The 17,402-nt window shown below is 32.7% G+C and overlaps 2 protein-coding genes across 4 annotated transcripts in view; one reads left to right on the top strand and one right to left on the bottom strand.

The window, feature by feature from the left end:
* Positions 1-17,402, bottom strand: part of LOC127853857 (ras-like protein family member 11A-like) — a 222,059-nt gene that overhangs the window by 63,523 nt on the left and 141,134 nt on the right. The window lies entirely within an intron of this gene.
* Positions 4,548-10,530, top strand: LOC127853213 (uncharacterized). Of its 3 annotated transcripts, none has more exons than XM_052387498.1 (9): positions 4,548-4,621; positions 5,778-5,846; positions 6,446-6,616; positions 6,859-7,008; positions 7,493-7,576; positions 7,908-8,030; positions 8,372-8,490; positions 9,077-9,137; positions 10,246-10,530. In XM_052387498.1, exons 2-9 carry the CDS (start codon positions 5,798-5,800, stop codon positions 10,353-10,355), a joined length of 867 nt encoding a protein of 288 aa, XP_052243458.1. In that variant the 5' UTR covers positions 4,548-4,621; positions 5,778-5,797; the 3' UTR covers positions 10,356-10,530. The 3 variants fall into 3 exon arrangements, with proteins under 3 accessions (XP_052243458.1, XP_052243457.1, XP_052243459.1); XM_052387497.1 differs by having other exon boundaries at positions 4,580-4,621; positions 5,778-5,842; XM_052387499.1 differs by lacking the exon at positions 7,493-7,576 and having other exon boundaries at positions 4,580-4,621; positions 5,778-5,842.

Raw genomic sequence — 17,402 nt, 5'->3', positions numbered from 1 at the left:
GATCAAGATGGTTTGTAAAATGCGTAAGTGAATAAAATGTTTGTTCTGTTCTGTTAACAGGCATGAATCAGTGTATGTTATCATTCTTTAGTTACAGGTTCTGCTTTAATTATCAGATATACAATACATGCTTGGTGACATGATGCTTGGATAATCCGGTGATGCTAAGGAAATGAAAACATGCATGTTAGGTGCACTTATTGTAAGTAAAAATTTGTTAAAAGTTTATTGCGTCCGTCTTTAGTTAGATTCAGATACTGCAGTATTGACTTACAGAAAATGCAATAACGACACATGTCATTCAGTTGATTGGATGGATAGTAGTCCCGTCATTCTAGCTAAGATTCGCCCAAAAACCTTAAACAAATTGCAACATAAAATGTTTTTGGTGTTTTTAAATCATAAATGCATATAGTATAGCAGATCAAAAGTCTAGACAAATCTAAGCTGGGGAAAGTTACAAAAAACGAGACCAAATATAGGCTAATGAATGTATTTATTTTTCTTCTCTGAAACTCCTTATAATTCATATGTATTTCATTTCCCATCATTTTTACATAAAACATCCATGTTAACATAGCTATATCTAAATCTACTATGACAATAAAAGTAACAGAAACTATATTATCTTATATAACACACTATTTGTCCCCGTTTTATATATAAAATTGAAAAGTGGGAGGGGTATTTAATGATAATGAGAACACAGCATTTATTGAGTAGTGTTGAATATAACAATTTAATCATCGTCTTGTATAGATCTATAGACTTTTACACACATACATTTGTTTAAAATATGAGATAAGAATATATCTCTCAGACTTAACTTTGTGTTGTTTCTCTATATAAAGAGTGGGTGGGGTAGTCTTATACAAAGTAATTTCATTTCAATTCATGTGAATTTTCTTTATAGACAGTATTAGATACATAGCTTTTCTTAGATAAGTTCATACACATTTTGCTAAATGTTTAAAGATATATAAGTAATGCATTGACCTTGGGCTACAATGGTTGACCTTGACCTTTAAAAGGTCAAATATCATATTATGCAGTTGAACGCTGTAACTAGTATGTAAATATGTAAACTTGATTATTTTGTACATAATAATTTCAATAAAATTATGTTACGTACACTGACAAGTACATCTTTGAATTTAAAATAACTGCATATGGTGTAAAACATTTTTTAAAAGTCGCAGTAAAAATAATGGATATAATGACAGTTTAAACTCTTAAGTTAATCTTGAAGTCTTATTCGTCATTGTACAATTGGCGTCTCATTGATTAAACATGTGTTTTAGTAAATATCAGAGTCGGTTTCGTTGAACTTCTGTACATTTGAACGGCTGATTCCACGACCTCCTGAGCATCCCACAGAACACTCTAAGCCGTTTTTCCTACATGGAAATCTCTTATTGTAACAGTGTTGTTTGCATTTGCATTTCACTATTTTCAGTAGCTTCTCGGGTGCAGCAGGTCGATCCGTTTTCTAGGGTATAAACTTATTGTCTTTCAGTTCTAATTCCCATTCAGTAGGCGAAAGGTTTTCTCCATTTTCAATCGATTCATGAACTTGGAAAAACGTTCTCATACTGTGGTATTTAGCGGCGGCAGATGTTGGTGGCAATGACTTTACCTGAACGTAGTTGGTGCTCGACATGACCTTTTGCGAAAGCATCCTTAGCCTCAACAAATGCAGTGTCTCAACGGACAATCCGCCAAATAATGCAACCAGAATTCCTTCAACAGTCACAATAACAACATCCTTGTTGCTGTGAGATAAATATTCGCAGGCATGGTTAACTACCTCTTCATTTTTAAGGACAGTTATTAAAGGTGCGCCTTTGCTGATCCCGATAATATGGGACGTTGTATCACAGCCAGATAGTGCATCTAACACTGGCAACGTTCTGGTTTGTCTGTCCAATACTTGTTTGGCCTTCTAAATATCCCATATCCGAACAACTTTTGATGTCGTTTGTTTTGCTGCTGGCTTTAAGACGACTGTTTTATGAATTGACTTTATGTGATATAGGGCAAATACTACTCACTAATACTAGCAAGTCCGTGTCCTCGCCTACGATGACAAAATTGCTGGTTTCTGCAATTTGTAAAGCAGTCTTCACTATCAACACATCAGCATCCCCTTGAGCGTGATTAACATCGAACCCATTCCTCTCCAACTCTCCAGCAAGCGCAAAAATGAAGTTTTGTTTGTTTTAATAATTCTTTAATACATCCTGAAATTATATTTTTATTTTATAAGTAAAAGAACTAACTTTTCTGACCAAACATACAATTATATGGTATATTTATAAATTTCAATTTTAAACGAAATAGACATTGCATTTCGTGTAAATAGAACTACATATAAAACGAAATATACGGATAAACTTTAATGACATATAACACTTAGTGATTGTTGACATGATACATTAACATCTTGTCAGCTTCTATGAAGCAGACAAGGTTTTGTCCTGCTACCAATTCGTATTAACTGGATATGTAACAGTTCAAATTACATCCCTTGGTGATCCATCTGAAATGTTAATAGACGGAAATCAGTAGTTAGGTTTCAGAATTTTACAAGTATTTCAATTAAGGGTAGCACCAATGATCGACGCTCATTTCCTGTTTAATATAGATAATAATAGGTTAGTGTTGATTATAGATCTGGTTTATGATGCGAGGCTTAGGAAACAAAAAATACTAATCTATTATTTTATTTATCCCACTTTTTATTCAGTAAACCTTTTTATTTAAACAAAATTAGTGTATGAACTACGGGAATTCTATCATTCTAACAGTATTTGTTTCAGATTAGAAACTAGGTATAAAAATAGGATTATTATATGACTACGGTGTTATGATGGACTTTATCGCACGAACTGATTGGGTGCCTTTGTTTTTCACGAGCCTGCTGGAATATTGGAATACAATTTTACACAATCAACGAGTGCGCCACATACCATCGGAACACCACAATCATTAAATATTCCTTTGATTATACACATAATTACGATAAAAATAAAAAGCAAGATTACAAGTAACAGCGCAGTACATGATGTATACATTAAGGTTATAAACAAAGCAGTATATTGAACTAGACGTCTATGCGAATTTTTACAAGCAAATATGACGATTATTATGTATACATTAAAGAGGTCATTTTAAACTTAAAGTTTGGTTGTTCAATCCGTTTATAGATTTTATGGCAGATATACATGTAGGCTTCCGTAGTTTTTTATGTTTCAACAAATTCTCGCCACCGCTAGAAATCGATTTTTGGTAATAGCTGAATCAATCAAAAGCAGAATATGAATACATGTGCAGAAGAAATATAACAAATAACACAAAGTAGATAACTGAAGCTCCTGTTTTGAGAATAAACATACTTTTATAAACGTTGTATCCAATGAGAAAACACGAACACACATTATATATTTCATTTAAGGACATTTTGCACCGTTTAAACCTGTGCATGCGCTAAAATATAAACAATTGAATAAACTATATATTGCTAGATTTACCTTTCTCATTCGAATTTTGATCATTATATTCAACTGTCCGGCTTTTAAGAAATAATTGAAACCCACTATCGTTCATCTGCAGACGATGTTTTTCGTGCGTAGATCTACGGTAGTCGAGACCAGTCACAAAATATAATTTAAAATGACTAAAAAAATCATAAATTTTACAACTTTCCCAAACGTGGATTTTTCTAGACTTTTTATATTATTTATATAATGCTTTAATCAACATATTTGCGCACTCAGAAATTCTGTTGCAATTTGTTTGAGGTCAAAGTGTAGATAGACTAGACTATAGAATGAGTGTGTGTATAGGGGTATGTGTGGGCGCGTTTGTGTGCGAATGTTTGAGCGCGCGCGCGCGCGTGTGTGTGTTTGTGTGTGCTTGTGTGCATGTCAAGTATATGGGGATCTGAGGATGCATAATATGCGGCTCCAGAATGTGTCCCATCACTCCTGCCGAGTTAAGTTTATAAGTTCAATGTTAATTAACTCACGAAAGATACGTTAGGACGTATTATCAGTAATAGCTGAATTTTTCAGGTATTTTGTTGTTGCTGAAATATTTTTAATGTTGATGTGATATTGAGAAGGGGAGGGAATCCGGAGTGTTCCGGTATAGTGACCACTTACCAAATTCACTTGCTTCCGGGGAACCTGAGTCACCTAGCTGAGAATCGCCTGCATCAACCACTGCACCTTTTAAACGCCTTACATACGTTAACAAACAATCGGATATTAAACAACCAGTGTACGTAGACATGCAGCCAAAAATAAGTCTATGAATTTTGACAAGTTACTCAACACATCACCATAACTAAAAAACTGAAGTCTTGAAGTAAATGATATTTTTTGAACTAGGAATTTCCACGTACTCACACTTACAAATCTCTGACATTCAATTGGAGACATGTAAGTAGGTTAAACTCTATACAACTAGATTGGCACAGTAAAGTGTTAATGTCTGATCGAGCTTATGTATCGATCGCACGGATTATTTATGGAGATACTCTATACCCACCCGTTGTGGGGATTCCAGTATTGGATTTCCAATGTTTATAGAAACCAATAGATTTTCTGATTGTCTTGAGGTAAGTACTGTTTGATTTCTCTTTACACAAATACATTTAGTAATATGGCATAAATAAAAAGAATGTTTAGGGTAATACATTGCTATATATTTATATATGTAAATAGTGTGTGATTAAATATATCAGACGACAATAAGTTGTTTGCTGCTTTTTGAGTAATTTGATATCAGAGTTATTTAGAGGTTTTCAGACACGTTTTCAAAGCTTGGACTGACTAACCTTAGACTTATAATTAAATTAGCATTGACAATAAACTTTACCTATTTCTTTTAATTATTTGCAATGGGTTATTCGCTTAAGAGTTGGATTAGAGCCCTACTTGAACAGTATTATTGCGGTATTCACTTTCACCGATTTGACACGTTTCTTGTTGGGATCTTATAAAATGGCCCTAACGGTTTTTTTATATAAATTGCCAGTGTTAATATAATATTTTGAGCATTACACATTTCAGTTTCCTGTAAACAATCTTCACAGAACGAAGGAAAGCAATCATGAATCATGAACAAGATTTGTCTTAAAATAGATTTCATATACATCTCTTAAATGTAATATTTATCCAGTGCTTATGAGACCTTAACTTATTAATACTGCTTTTAAAGATAACTTGTAATTTTAAGGAGATATCTAATGAAACTTCGTCAGTCAAATATTTGCGGACTTAAGTGTTTGTATGTAAAATCCATGTCGTTAATTGCGCATCGGTTATTCTTACATAATGATATACCGAAAAACTTAATTCGCAATATCCCATTATTCACTCAATGTTTAGTGTTTGTCTTATGGTTCTCTATAATGAACTTATCCCGCTGGATACGGACCAACCCAGGCTCGGGTCTGACATACAATATATATACTTGTTATATAATATAACCTGGTTACTTTCAACATCTACTCCTTTAAAGTCGGTGGGAATATGAATCTTTTCATAATCCCATACTTTCGTTTTTTTCTGACTAACTACATCTGTCTATTTAGTTGTTTATTGCTATATCAAAACGACGTGTATTGAACACTGGTCTTGAACTGCGGTGTATAAATAAACAACTACGGTATGCTTTAAAAAACCTGCAAGTGCCGCCTTTCTTAATTGTTAAGCTGTATAGTAATATTGTAATTATTGATAAATATGAATGCTTTACTATGTTTGTTTTAGATGAATGTTTTACCACCAACATGAAGATAATATTGTGTTTGTTTTTCCTTGCATGTGCAAGAACGGTAGGTAAGTATAGCACTTTCCTTAAATGTGTATTCAAATGTAATGCATTTGCTGCCTTCGGTTACCAGATCGGTACTATCGTTCGCAGTGGTTACATTAATATGAGGACATGCATACGTACAAAGTAACTAATAATAGCCATCATGTAACGAAAAAATGTATGAGTAAATCCCTTTTTTAGTCCAATGGTTAGGTTAAGGTGACATTTGGAGTTCAAATTTCAAATGTGTTGATAATACTGCTTTAACGTATTGAAACTTAATCATTCATGATACAAAAACTATTCACTGTTCGTAATGTAGACATGACGTTTCGAATGTATATATATATATTTTACGGGTTGTAACTTCATTATTCATCAAGCAACTGATTAGAAACTAGTGTAAATAAAGTACAACTTTCATAGTATCCCTCTTTCTAATATCCTTTCTTATCCGCCATTATTATCTTCAATTCTGAAAAGATCACTTTTTAAGTTTGTTGGGTAGTCCGTGCATAAGCCACATGGATTGTGTACATGTGTTGCGTGTTATGTGCATGTCCCTTTGCACTAAAAATACATTACTTTAAACTAAAAAGTAATCAATGTTTTTATATTACAGTCGTAAGTTTGGAATATACTTGCACCGACGCAGGTTTATATAACTGCAATGCTGGAGAAGGCCCGATAATGTTATATGACACTCGACACCTGCAATTCGATGACAGTGCTATGCCATCTGCATTTGCAAAAGCAGACCATTTCTACAGGGAAACCAACAGAATTGTTCTTGGTAGGATTTTTGCAAATTGTTCATACTGTATCTGTATTAAGTACGTCCGTTAAACATTAAGTTATCCCCATTTTTATAGTAAACGTAGGTGATTGGTAGATTACATATTGTTTAAACAATGTATTGTCTACCACTGATTCTACTTATGTAAACCTTGTCAAGTGTATATTTAAATGTTTTTCATTCTAGAATATGTTAATCATGATAAGTTGGACAATATTCATGGTGTCCTCTTTTTACAGATGTTTTGAAGTATATATCACGTTTACGTGTCAATACGGGTATTTACCATTGGGATTCTACCATGGCGTCATCACGACGCGTTTCGGATGTAGTTTGTCGAATGCACTCTCCAATAGATGCCACGAACACAAATCGGCTTGGAGTTTCATGTATGTATTTTTTATCAACATTCTAATCAAAACGAAATTTATTGCCTGGTCTTACTGATTCTGCTTATGTAAATCTTTTTAAGCGTATTTTAACTCTAGAGGATGTTAATTATGCTAAGATAGACTATTCATGGTGACCTCTGTTCATATATTACAGATCACCGTGCAGGTAGTTAAACGAATGATAATACTTATATATAAACACACGAAGATAATGTTTAGTTAGTTGCTGGCTTTTCTGAAGATGGTTCTCTCAGCCCTCAGCTCCTGCTTTCCAATCTGTTTTACTTGTTATAGCTTGATACGAACTATACAAATTTTATATTGATGTTCAGATAATATTATTCAGTGTATTTAATGCAAATTATATGCACGGTGTACACGTCTATACAAGGTCAATTCCATTCGAAAAGACATTAAAGCAAATCGCACTGCAACGTTGCATGTTGTTAAAAGACTATTTATTCTCATTTTACATCCAAAGTTTGCGGTGTCGGCTTGGCTGTTTCTAGAGCTTTTAATAGCGATGCGATTGGTGCTGTTTCTGCTGGAGCTGTTGCTGTTCACGGTGCGATGGTTAGCCAATTCAATATGCGACACACGATCGTTAAATAAACTATTGCTGTTATAAAGAAACATTAAACATCGCTTTGAAATTTATCTATCTGAAATGAAAGAACTGCTTAGGTTATTATTACCGTTACTAGTATTTGAATTGTATTTGACTTTGTGCATTATAGTTGGTATAATAGTGCGCGTTTTACTAACAGTGAGTTCGTAATTTAAAATGTTTGCTGAATGTCAGAAAGCAAATAAACATATAAAAGTCAAATATAATATTAAGGACATGCTTTATCTTTGTTTTGGTTGTATGAATATTTTTTTGTTGTGAATAACAGGGTATATGCTACAACAATTTGAAGTGCGCGTGATGTATCAGCTAAAAGACACGAGTTTATACATGCAGCTGAACGATAAGAACCAAATTTCCGCTGTGTATCTAGACGACATAAGTAAAGACAGTAAGTATTTAATAATAAAACAAGTAATAATTCACTAAAATGCCAAAATGGCAATTCTTTTTACGTGATTTAATTTTAGTTGATCATTTTGTATTAGCTTTAAGTGGTATACAAACGTCAAATTTTATAAGTGTGCAACGAAAAAGAGATCAATGAATTTTCATATTTTAAATGTGAGTTGTATGTACGTGACATTAATGTAAATATACACAGAGCGCATACAAATATATATAATAGCAGTCATCCAAGTAAATTTGGAAGTCGAAAAAGAAAATATACGCACGTCAATATATCTACACAGCTTCTTGTGTTTTGCTCCTCATTAATTTTACCCATTAAAGGTGGAGTTTACGTTATTCGGAAAGTATATGCATCGGATAACAAATTATACAACCTCGCTCAAATTGGTCTGAATGGCACCTCCTGGATTCAAGTCCTTGGAAATACAACTACGTTGGCGGTATTAACCTTGAATTTTACATGGCACGATGTACACATTAAGAATCATAATTTGACTGAAGTGCTTTCAAAAATTATCTTAAAGTATGCAAATGGTGTGTGTAACGTAGTTGCAGATTTATTGTTAGTATATCAGAACTGCAAAGAATAATTTTGCAACATGTCATTGTTCATCATTTAATTACTCAAACTGGTAGCTCGTTAGTCCAATCAACGTGTACATTGAACAAACACATATGTTAAAAACGTTTCACATATGCTCACTCAGGTCTCGCATGAAAAATCACGAAAAGCACTCGATATTAAACACTATATATCTTCGTTCAAATGGACTTGGGTGTCATGCCTGCTTCGTCTAGGTTATAGAAAAGAGCTTTCACATTTTGTGTGTAGGGCTATTGTGATTTTATTTTAACTTTTACATCCAACTTGACATGTAAAGATTTATAAAAGTTAATATGTAAGGCAACTAATGAATAATGGTATTTGCTTATATGTCCCGGTCAAATGACTGTTAATGTCGGTTAATGTTCAATGCATTCACTATGGTCGGTGCAATTTTGCAATATGCACTTTTGTCGTTTCAGACACAGGCTACCCTTTTTAAAACTTATAAAAATGGAGATGATATCAGATTTGAATACAATGGTATGTATATTTAGGTCATAAATGTCGCATACAGACAATTCAGTTTCAATGCTCGTTTGTATCGTTTTGTTCAAACGCCACATTTTGTGATTTTTCGAGGGAGATAGCTTTATATAACCGCTTTTATGTCCGTCGGTTCGTCAGTCATTCTGTCAAATATTTTGCCCTATTTTTGACTCGTTCTGAGCAACTTTTACATTAAATTCAACGTAAATGTACTGAAAGCTTCATTATCAAACAGGGGATTCTTAACTGAAATAAATATAAATGGTAAAGATTTTCTCGAGTTATCAACATTTATTATGCATTATGACTATCTACCAATCAATTGCTATGAAACCCTTGCAAGAACAAGAAACTTGATGAAAAGCTGTATTCCCCAAAAGAAGGTTTGCAAAATACGAGGATGGTATGTTTTTACAATAACATTTCTCATGTTAACCTATGATATACCAGACGTTTGTCAACCTTGACTGGCTTTGTTTCGTATATACCCCAACAATTTTTGAACAGAAACAACATAACAAGCGTCAGCAACACAAGATTAACCATGTTTGTGTGGTGAATTTTATAGAGATATCCTACTCATTTCTAACATTTAATTTACATGGCTAAGCTGTTTTCATCAATAACTGGCAATATGTACATTCAGTTTTGAATTTATCTTTGGTGCAATTCATTGATATGAAGATAATCTGGACATTCCGCTTAAAAGAATATGTTTTCAGACTTACAATAAAAATGAAATAACCATGTAACATGTTTTTTTATATAACTTTGATTTTTAATGTTGTGGGTGTATGACTTTTTTCCCTCTATTCATATGTTTTACGAATGATTTAACACAAATAATGTTAAAATGCCATAATGTGTTTTTTGTTACATTTTATACATTTTCAAATGATAAATTTTGATTACTTTTATATTGCTTGGCAAGGTGCATAATGAAACCAATATTAGTTTTACTAATATCATCCGTTTGCAACAATTAAACAATTTGTATTCAACACATTGCATGTAAATTCAGTAATGAATTACATCTTTTTCAATGCCATTTTCTTTGTGATACTTTCGTTCACTTGGGTAATAATGGGATTTATGTTTTCAGATACCTGTATGTGCTTTGATGAAAATGGACACACACTAGACATGATATCCACTAATATTGCGCTACAAAACAAAAGATTTCATTGTGTCTTCATTGAAATACCCGTTTAATGCGCCTTTTCAACTCGAACAATTGTTTTAGACGTGTTAATAATACTGACTCATATAGTTATGTCCTAATGTTATGAACTTAAATTGTCTAAGCTTGCAAATGATCAGTTCATATAATTTACCTATATTTTGGACTCTTGTGTCAATTGGAGCAAAACAAAAAACATAGAACCGATGTGTTGTTTTTATTTATAACAAACAAGTTCGTCCGATCCTTACACATTACCGTGGACAATACATAAACACATAGGGAGAATACTTCATGTTTTGCTAACAAGTTGTTTTGCCCAAACACACATTAATAAAAGCTTTGCCCTTTATCTTAACGAAATTGATTAAGCATGGTACGAAGCATACCGTCTCCAATTAATGTAATGAAATCAAAATCCAAAACAGCTTTTTTGTGCACAAATAATCTTTGTTTATTACACAATTGCATGAATGATGGCGACATACTCGGACATGTTGTGACGTTCGCACGCACAAATTCAAACATATACCAGATTTATCTTGACAACTGACATAGCCAACCAAGTGATTTCATATCGTTTTGTCCGTATAAGCGAACAGTATTACCCATAAGAATCAAGACCATATCATATTTTCTCTAGCAGTTTGTTGATCGATATGTGCGAATAATTAATGTCGATGACAATGATTTAGTTAACATTTTTAATGATACAATGCCAGTTAAAACCGACATTCAAACAGAAAGCGTTGCATGTACTAGAGGTTAACTGAATGTATATTATTTAATTACCTCTCTTGGCTGGGTACACTTGATATGCAATAAAAAATCCAGCTCGAGAAATAGGGCTGTAATGAAAAAACAAACATTTATTTGTATTATATATTTATAAAACCTTATAATTAAACAAACCATTATGCTGAGCGTTCTTTGCAAAAGAAAAGTAGTACATTATATGCATTATGTCTCATATATTTGATATTATACACGTATGATTCTAATAGCAAATGCATCACCGTTTAACTAATCTAAGTAGGCACCTCATGGCACTAGTTCGATCGATTGAATTATCGTTTCTTAGATTGCATTTATATTGTATTTGTTGAGTATATTTCTTCTAGTGTTTTCAGGAAATCAACTTAACATTTAAAAGCCAAATCTAAAAATCATGTACGTGGTAAGTTTTGATGATTTCTAGAAAGAGCACAAAATGCGCTATCACATAAATGGTACAAGTCTCTATCTCTAGTTAAACGTCAAGAACCAGATTGTTATCTTAACGACACGACTCAAGACTGTAAGTGAACACAACAATGTTGCCGACCATTGACTATAATAAACTACGTTCATGCAGTGGCTTTATTCAATTAATCTCTTTTTCAAGCATTTGTATGCGATGTATGTTCGTCCCATTATTTTACAGTCGTTTACAGTTGCAAAAATCGCCGATATAAGCAATTCGTATAATTATCCCTTCTCTATTGGTAGCACACACGTATTGTATAAGCAAATGTCATAAGGAATACGTTATATTAATTTTATATTAGTTTATTTTTTCAATGCATTAATTGGTTAAAAATACGCCATTCAGTTCAATTGTGATAGAGCATTGTATATTAATTTGAATTGTGTTACTAAGTGCTGAAAATGCATGTTTAGTTAAAAAAACGCACACTTTCATGCAGTCTTCAAAGTGAACATAAAACTTATTGAGCAAATATGCGAACAATGTTATTTTAAATCCTTCGTATGCGTTTGCATATCGTTTACGATGTTCATTGCTTGTGTCGTTTACGTCATTGGCAATTCTTTGCACGAAATAGCCAATAAATGTGAATAAAATATTGACTATTTATATATTTGGACGATGATTTAATCAACTAAATCAGTTAACTTTGCAATTTCTTGTTCTAGTTCGTTATTTTATTAAATTTTTATTAGTAACCATTCTTGGAATTTAAGCTTTGTGGCCCCATAAGTCTCAGTGAATTTTACTTTAAATTCTATATTTAGTACATTTTACTGACATGCAATTAAACATTTTGAAAACTAAAATATTTTATTAAACGAAACATATTATTGGTTATATTAATTAAATGTTAAACATATGCATGGTAAAATACTTTGTGAAGAAATCGACAACAAATATACACATGCTCAATTTATAGATATGCTGTATTAAAGACAATCAGGTACCATGTTCTCATTGGTGATGAAAATGGTTTCTCTTAAAAGTGATATGCAAATAATTCATCACTCCACAATTAAGAATGTCATAATCGAGTCTGATATCGAGGATCTTATATGTCGCTTGCTTATATGATATTAAGTTCGGTGAACGGCTGTTTTTATATTTTTTAACTAAAATATTTATTATAATTAAAATTAGTATTATGTAAAACAACAAATAATATTTTATACTGTTTTTCTTTGTTCAAATGGTACTGGTCCTGACCTCTCGCTTAAGAAGTAAATATTAAAAATAATACTGTGTAAATGTTAGGATCATTTAGTTAGTATGTTAACCATTATGACAAAATATGCAATATGCAATTCATACATTAGATTGTTCAAATATCAAAACATATGTAAGTAGCCTAACGATACATTTAATTGAACTAATCTAGTTTAGTGATGTTTTTTTTAATTTTCTGTATCAGTTTTTTTTAATCGGCATTTTGTTCAACTATCATGTGTAATCGACATAATTCTCACAAATATACACACAAGAAGCACACACATCGGTCAAATACAAGTAATGAAGTATTTTGTTTTATAGGATTTTTAATTTTAATTTTTAAATGTAAAGTTATTTTGCATTTTCATGGTCAAACATCTCGCTATGTCCGTCCATGTTTCATATTGCTTTTAAATCCGGCTTATTGCTAATAAATTACAGACTGAATTTCGTCGACATACATATTTAGCGCAAATCAAATTCTCTCTAATGTTTTGCCAAATGCCATTTAAACTTTGTAAAGGATTTCATTACTTAGCATGCGCATACTAACGTGGGGCTGCTACATTGATATTTTCCGAGTTATGATACGTTGGCTCTGTTTTAAATATTATGTAGTGTTTAATTGGTCACTTGCATGTCCGGTTTATTTCTTAGCAGCACACATTTACACGAAATGTTATTGTTATGGCATCCGTCATTATATCAATCAGCTAATGCATTATATACTCAAGAAAACCAAATTTCTTCTCGCCTAACTGATTGGTTGACATATCCGAAAAAGAGTTTTTTGAAAAATAGATGCAAAGCGTATGGACATTTCTTGTGTAACTGTGTATAAATAATATTCGAAATAGCAGTGTATGGATATATCATATGCCTCAAGCAGGAGAAAATTATCTTCGATAGCATTTTTAAAATATAATTTAGGTCTATGTAACTACAGTTCACTGTTAAGCAGTTGCTACAAAAGATTGGTCACGAATTGAATTGTTATCAATGTGTGGTTGAAAACTCCATAGATTTGAATTAAGTGCATCTTCGAGTATAGAAATATATAGTCATAAAATAGCACTCTCATCCGCAAGTGTCATGATATGGAAAGAAAACGTATGCCGACTTAAAAATGTCAGTGTACATGATATATACTTAACATCAGATTATAGTCGTAACGTTTAAATTGTTGAAAATATTGGGTACATTTGAGGTGTTTGAACACAATGCTGTATCATTGTATATCGGTAGTTTAAACGTTACACGTCGGAGTGGTCAGTCCAAGATTTGTGTTCGAAAGGGGTAATTTGTCATATGCCCAGCTGTTTTCCCAGAACCTTTGAAATCGAAAGATACAAGATGGAGTTGCTTTCCTGCAACTAGCCCGGCATGTAGGATGTTTATCAGTAAAAATTAAATATGTGAAGCCATTAAGCTCTGGATCATTGTTTTTCATCACTGCGTTAACAACGAAACAACACAGGTTATAATAGTTATACAAACATACGTCAATGCTATTGAATATTTCAATAACAGCTTGACACACTTATTTACTGACATTTTTGTATTTGTCTTCTATTTTTTCTTCCTCTTAAAGGTGCAAACAATGTTTAGGTTGTCATAGAGCATAAGTTAGTTCATTATATAAATATTACATGTCTGACAGAGTATAAGTAAATTTGTCAACTTGAGGAAATACTGTCGAAGGTTGACAGTATTTTTCCGAAAGTTTACACATTTACTGTCACCCTGTCAGACATGTAATATTTATTTTATTTTACCGAACAAACCATTCAAACAGGAACAATTTATATGAACCATGATCAATTTTAATATTCAATAATTATATATGTAATTTCAGCAATGAACAACCATTAATATGTTGAGTGTTTCAGATTGTCGGGCCGAGCAAAATGAACTTCGCTTTATTCGGCACCGACCTAGTAATCGATTTATTCCATCAATTTTCTTAGTCGTCAATTATTTCTTTCAAAATATATTAGATCTCCTGAACCAGCTTTCCGTATTTTATTTTCATCACTTGATTACGCAATTTATGACGTACTGGTGTGACGTCATTTCGGTGACGAAACCTTTTGGGACAACAATATGAACGTGGTGGTTTTTTAACAGTACATTATTTGTTTAAAGCATCGACTGAATCCAAAACGTATTTCGGATTGTGTGTTTGTCATGCATAACACCTTAATAGTGCATTTTATCTAGCCCGAAATAGGGCTCAACCTAGACAAAATTGCAAAAGAATTTATTGTATCATAATTTGAATCCCAAATGCTTGTACTACAACATAATAAAAGTTGCATCCCTAGGTATTTCGGGAAAATGGAAAAATCAAGATGGCCGACAAAATGGCCGCCAATTTGGGGAAAAATGCCCATCACCATCAAACAGTATTTACCCAACCAATCAACCACATTGATCATCTGAGGTAGTTTTGCACGTTTGTTGGTTGACCAGTAATGTATTGCGATTACTATTTTGCTATTTTTCGTGAATAAACGATAGTTTGTTAAACAAAATGGTGGTTTTTAACTAAATTAATTGGTTGCAAATCAGATTGTTTCCACATTAAGCTTAGATTTTTACTTTTTAACCAATAAAAGGTACACAAATGCGGACTTTAGCCAAATCATTTCTAGATACACTTTTAATGTAATATATTGATTGTTTTAGGGACTTCCATATTTTACTTCTGAACATTAACACCTGTGAAAAAAGTGGGTGGGTAAATGAAGATTTAAAACACGCATGGACAGTTTCATTTAAAACTATAAATTCATAAGATTATAGTAACAAATTCTTAAATGATGTATATATAGTGTTAATAACAAATATGATGTTTTTAAAGTAGCCTTGTAATTTTGTATTTTTTTTAATGCTTATGATGTGTGTGTTGCGGCGGGTAAATTAGTTTGATTATGACAACCATAATAGAAAAAAACAAAACATTGATATCAATTATAGTGAAATTTTATGAAAATATCAATAAGCATCAACAATTCAAACATTAATAATCAGTATGCACAGACTTATATGATATACCTAAAAATTAAATAGTCATATATGAACTCGATTATTATGCGACATTTCTGATATAATTTTATCAAAACAACACATGCATTTATGTTTCATAACATTCACCAAAACTGACCAATACGCACAACACAACAGTGTTAAACCAATGGCGAGTTAGGTTGTACATGATACAGATGGAATACTGGCACTATTTAAGACAAACATATTATTTCAAGATGTGAATGTAACATTATTTATAACAGCGAGATACCAAAGAACTCAAAATAAATGATTTCATAATTCTCTGGAAATACTGAGAACATGCACTGCAGAATAATCCATACATATATAATAATGCAAAATTCTAACATGATTTAAGGGACATCACCGACCAATTTTGCACTATTGGTGTCTTGCACAATAATAGTTGAATGTGTTTTTATTAAGCAATTACAAACAAAAGATTGCTTTAAAATCATATGAATATTCATATGCTTTTTTATAAAACTGCAATCGACTGTTATTATCGCGATGATTACATAATTATATGTACTATTACTTGAGCTGCAAATTAAACTTCGTTACTGTCATCTTCGTCAGTATCACTGTCATCATGTAACACCTGTCCATTTGAGCAGCTAATAACCCGGTACTCGCCACACCCAACCGAACACTCTAGGCCATGTTTCCGGCAACTACAACGTTTTGAATCACAATTTATCTTACAGTTGCAGCGAATAACTTTCAGCAAATCTTCTGGAGCCGGTGGAAGTTTGGTTTTAATCGGAATGAGCTGGTCATCATGCATTTCCCAGCCCCAGTCACTTGGATCCAAGGATACAGTACCCATCCATGTTTGAGTTTGTAAGTATACTCTGTGTATATGAAAACGAGCGGCATCAGAAGTTGGTGGAAGTACGTGGACCTGAACACAGACTGTTGCTGCTGTAACTTTGCATGCAAACTTTTGGAGTCGTTAAGTTTCCAGAGACACGTTAGACAAAGTGTCATACAACTTGACAATACACTTTTTTCCATATGTTGATATTTCTTCTTCTTTTTCAGCATTAATGAGCTGCTTGGATAGTTTCCGGATTTCCTCATTCGTAAGTAACAATTCTGTGGTTCTCGAAGAAGTCCATGAGTGCCAAATAATGATGAAGGTACACTTGACAATTCGTATTTGAAGAGATCTGGATAGTCATCTCCATACCTAGTGACCGTTGTTAACCGCTGGAACAATAGCTGTGGATCTATAGGAACTGTTTCACCTTTCATGGTAACTGATGAAGTAGCGGCGAGTGTTATAGCTTGCTTAGAAAGTTTGAATGTGTAGTCGCTGAAGGTATGACAAACCATGTCGTCAATTATTTCCGACCCAATCATGGCAGCTGAGTCCACGTTCACTTTTGGACCACATACTACACAAGTTTCAATATTTCGGGTAGCCTGAAATGAATGTGTTTCATTAAACGGATTGTTATCAGTGAGAAACTGTATCAAACGGATAACGCCTTTTTCGTACCGAGCTATCCTAGACTCTGACCCTTTTTTGTGTTGTTCCCTTGTTTCAAACTGGGTACCGGTATAT

This window comes from Dreissena polymorpha, chromosome 12 (genome assembly GCF_020536995.1).
Source record: "Dreissena polymorpha isolate Duluth1 chromosome 12, UMN_Dpol_1.0, whole genome shotgun sequence".
NCBI classification, from domain to species: Eukaryota; Metazoa; Mollusca; class Bivalvia; order Myida; family Dreissenidae; genus Dreissena; species Dreissena polymorpha.
The sequence above is the reverse complement of the archived record's forward strand: the minus strand, read 5'-3'. Positions and strand labels throughout refer to the sequence as shown.

Bases quoted from the DNA above. Each gene is read 5' to 3' on its own strand.
- LOC127853213 (XM_052387497.1), top strand. From the start codon at position 5,782: ATGTTTTACCACCAACATGAAGATAATATTGTGTTTGTTTTTCCTTGC. The intron at 5,843-6,445 runs GTAGGTAAGTAT...TTTATATTACAG, and splicing joins TCCTTGCATGTGCAAGAACG to TCGTAAGTTTGGAATATACT. The intron at 9,138-10,245 runs GTATGTATATTT...TTATGTTTTCAG, and splicing joins TATCAGATTTGAATACAATG to ATACCTGTATGTGCTTTGAT.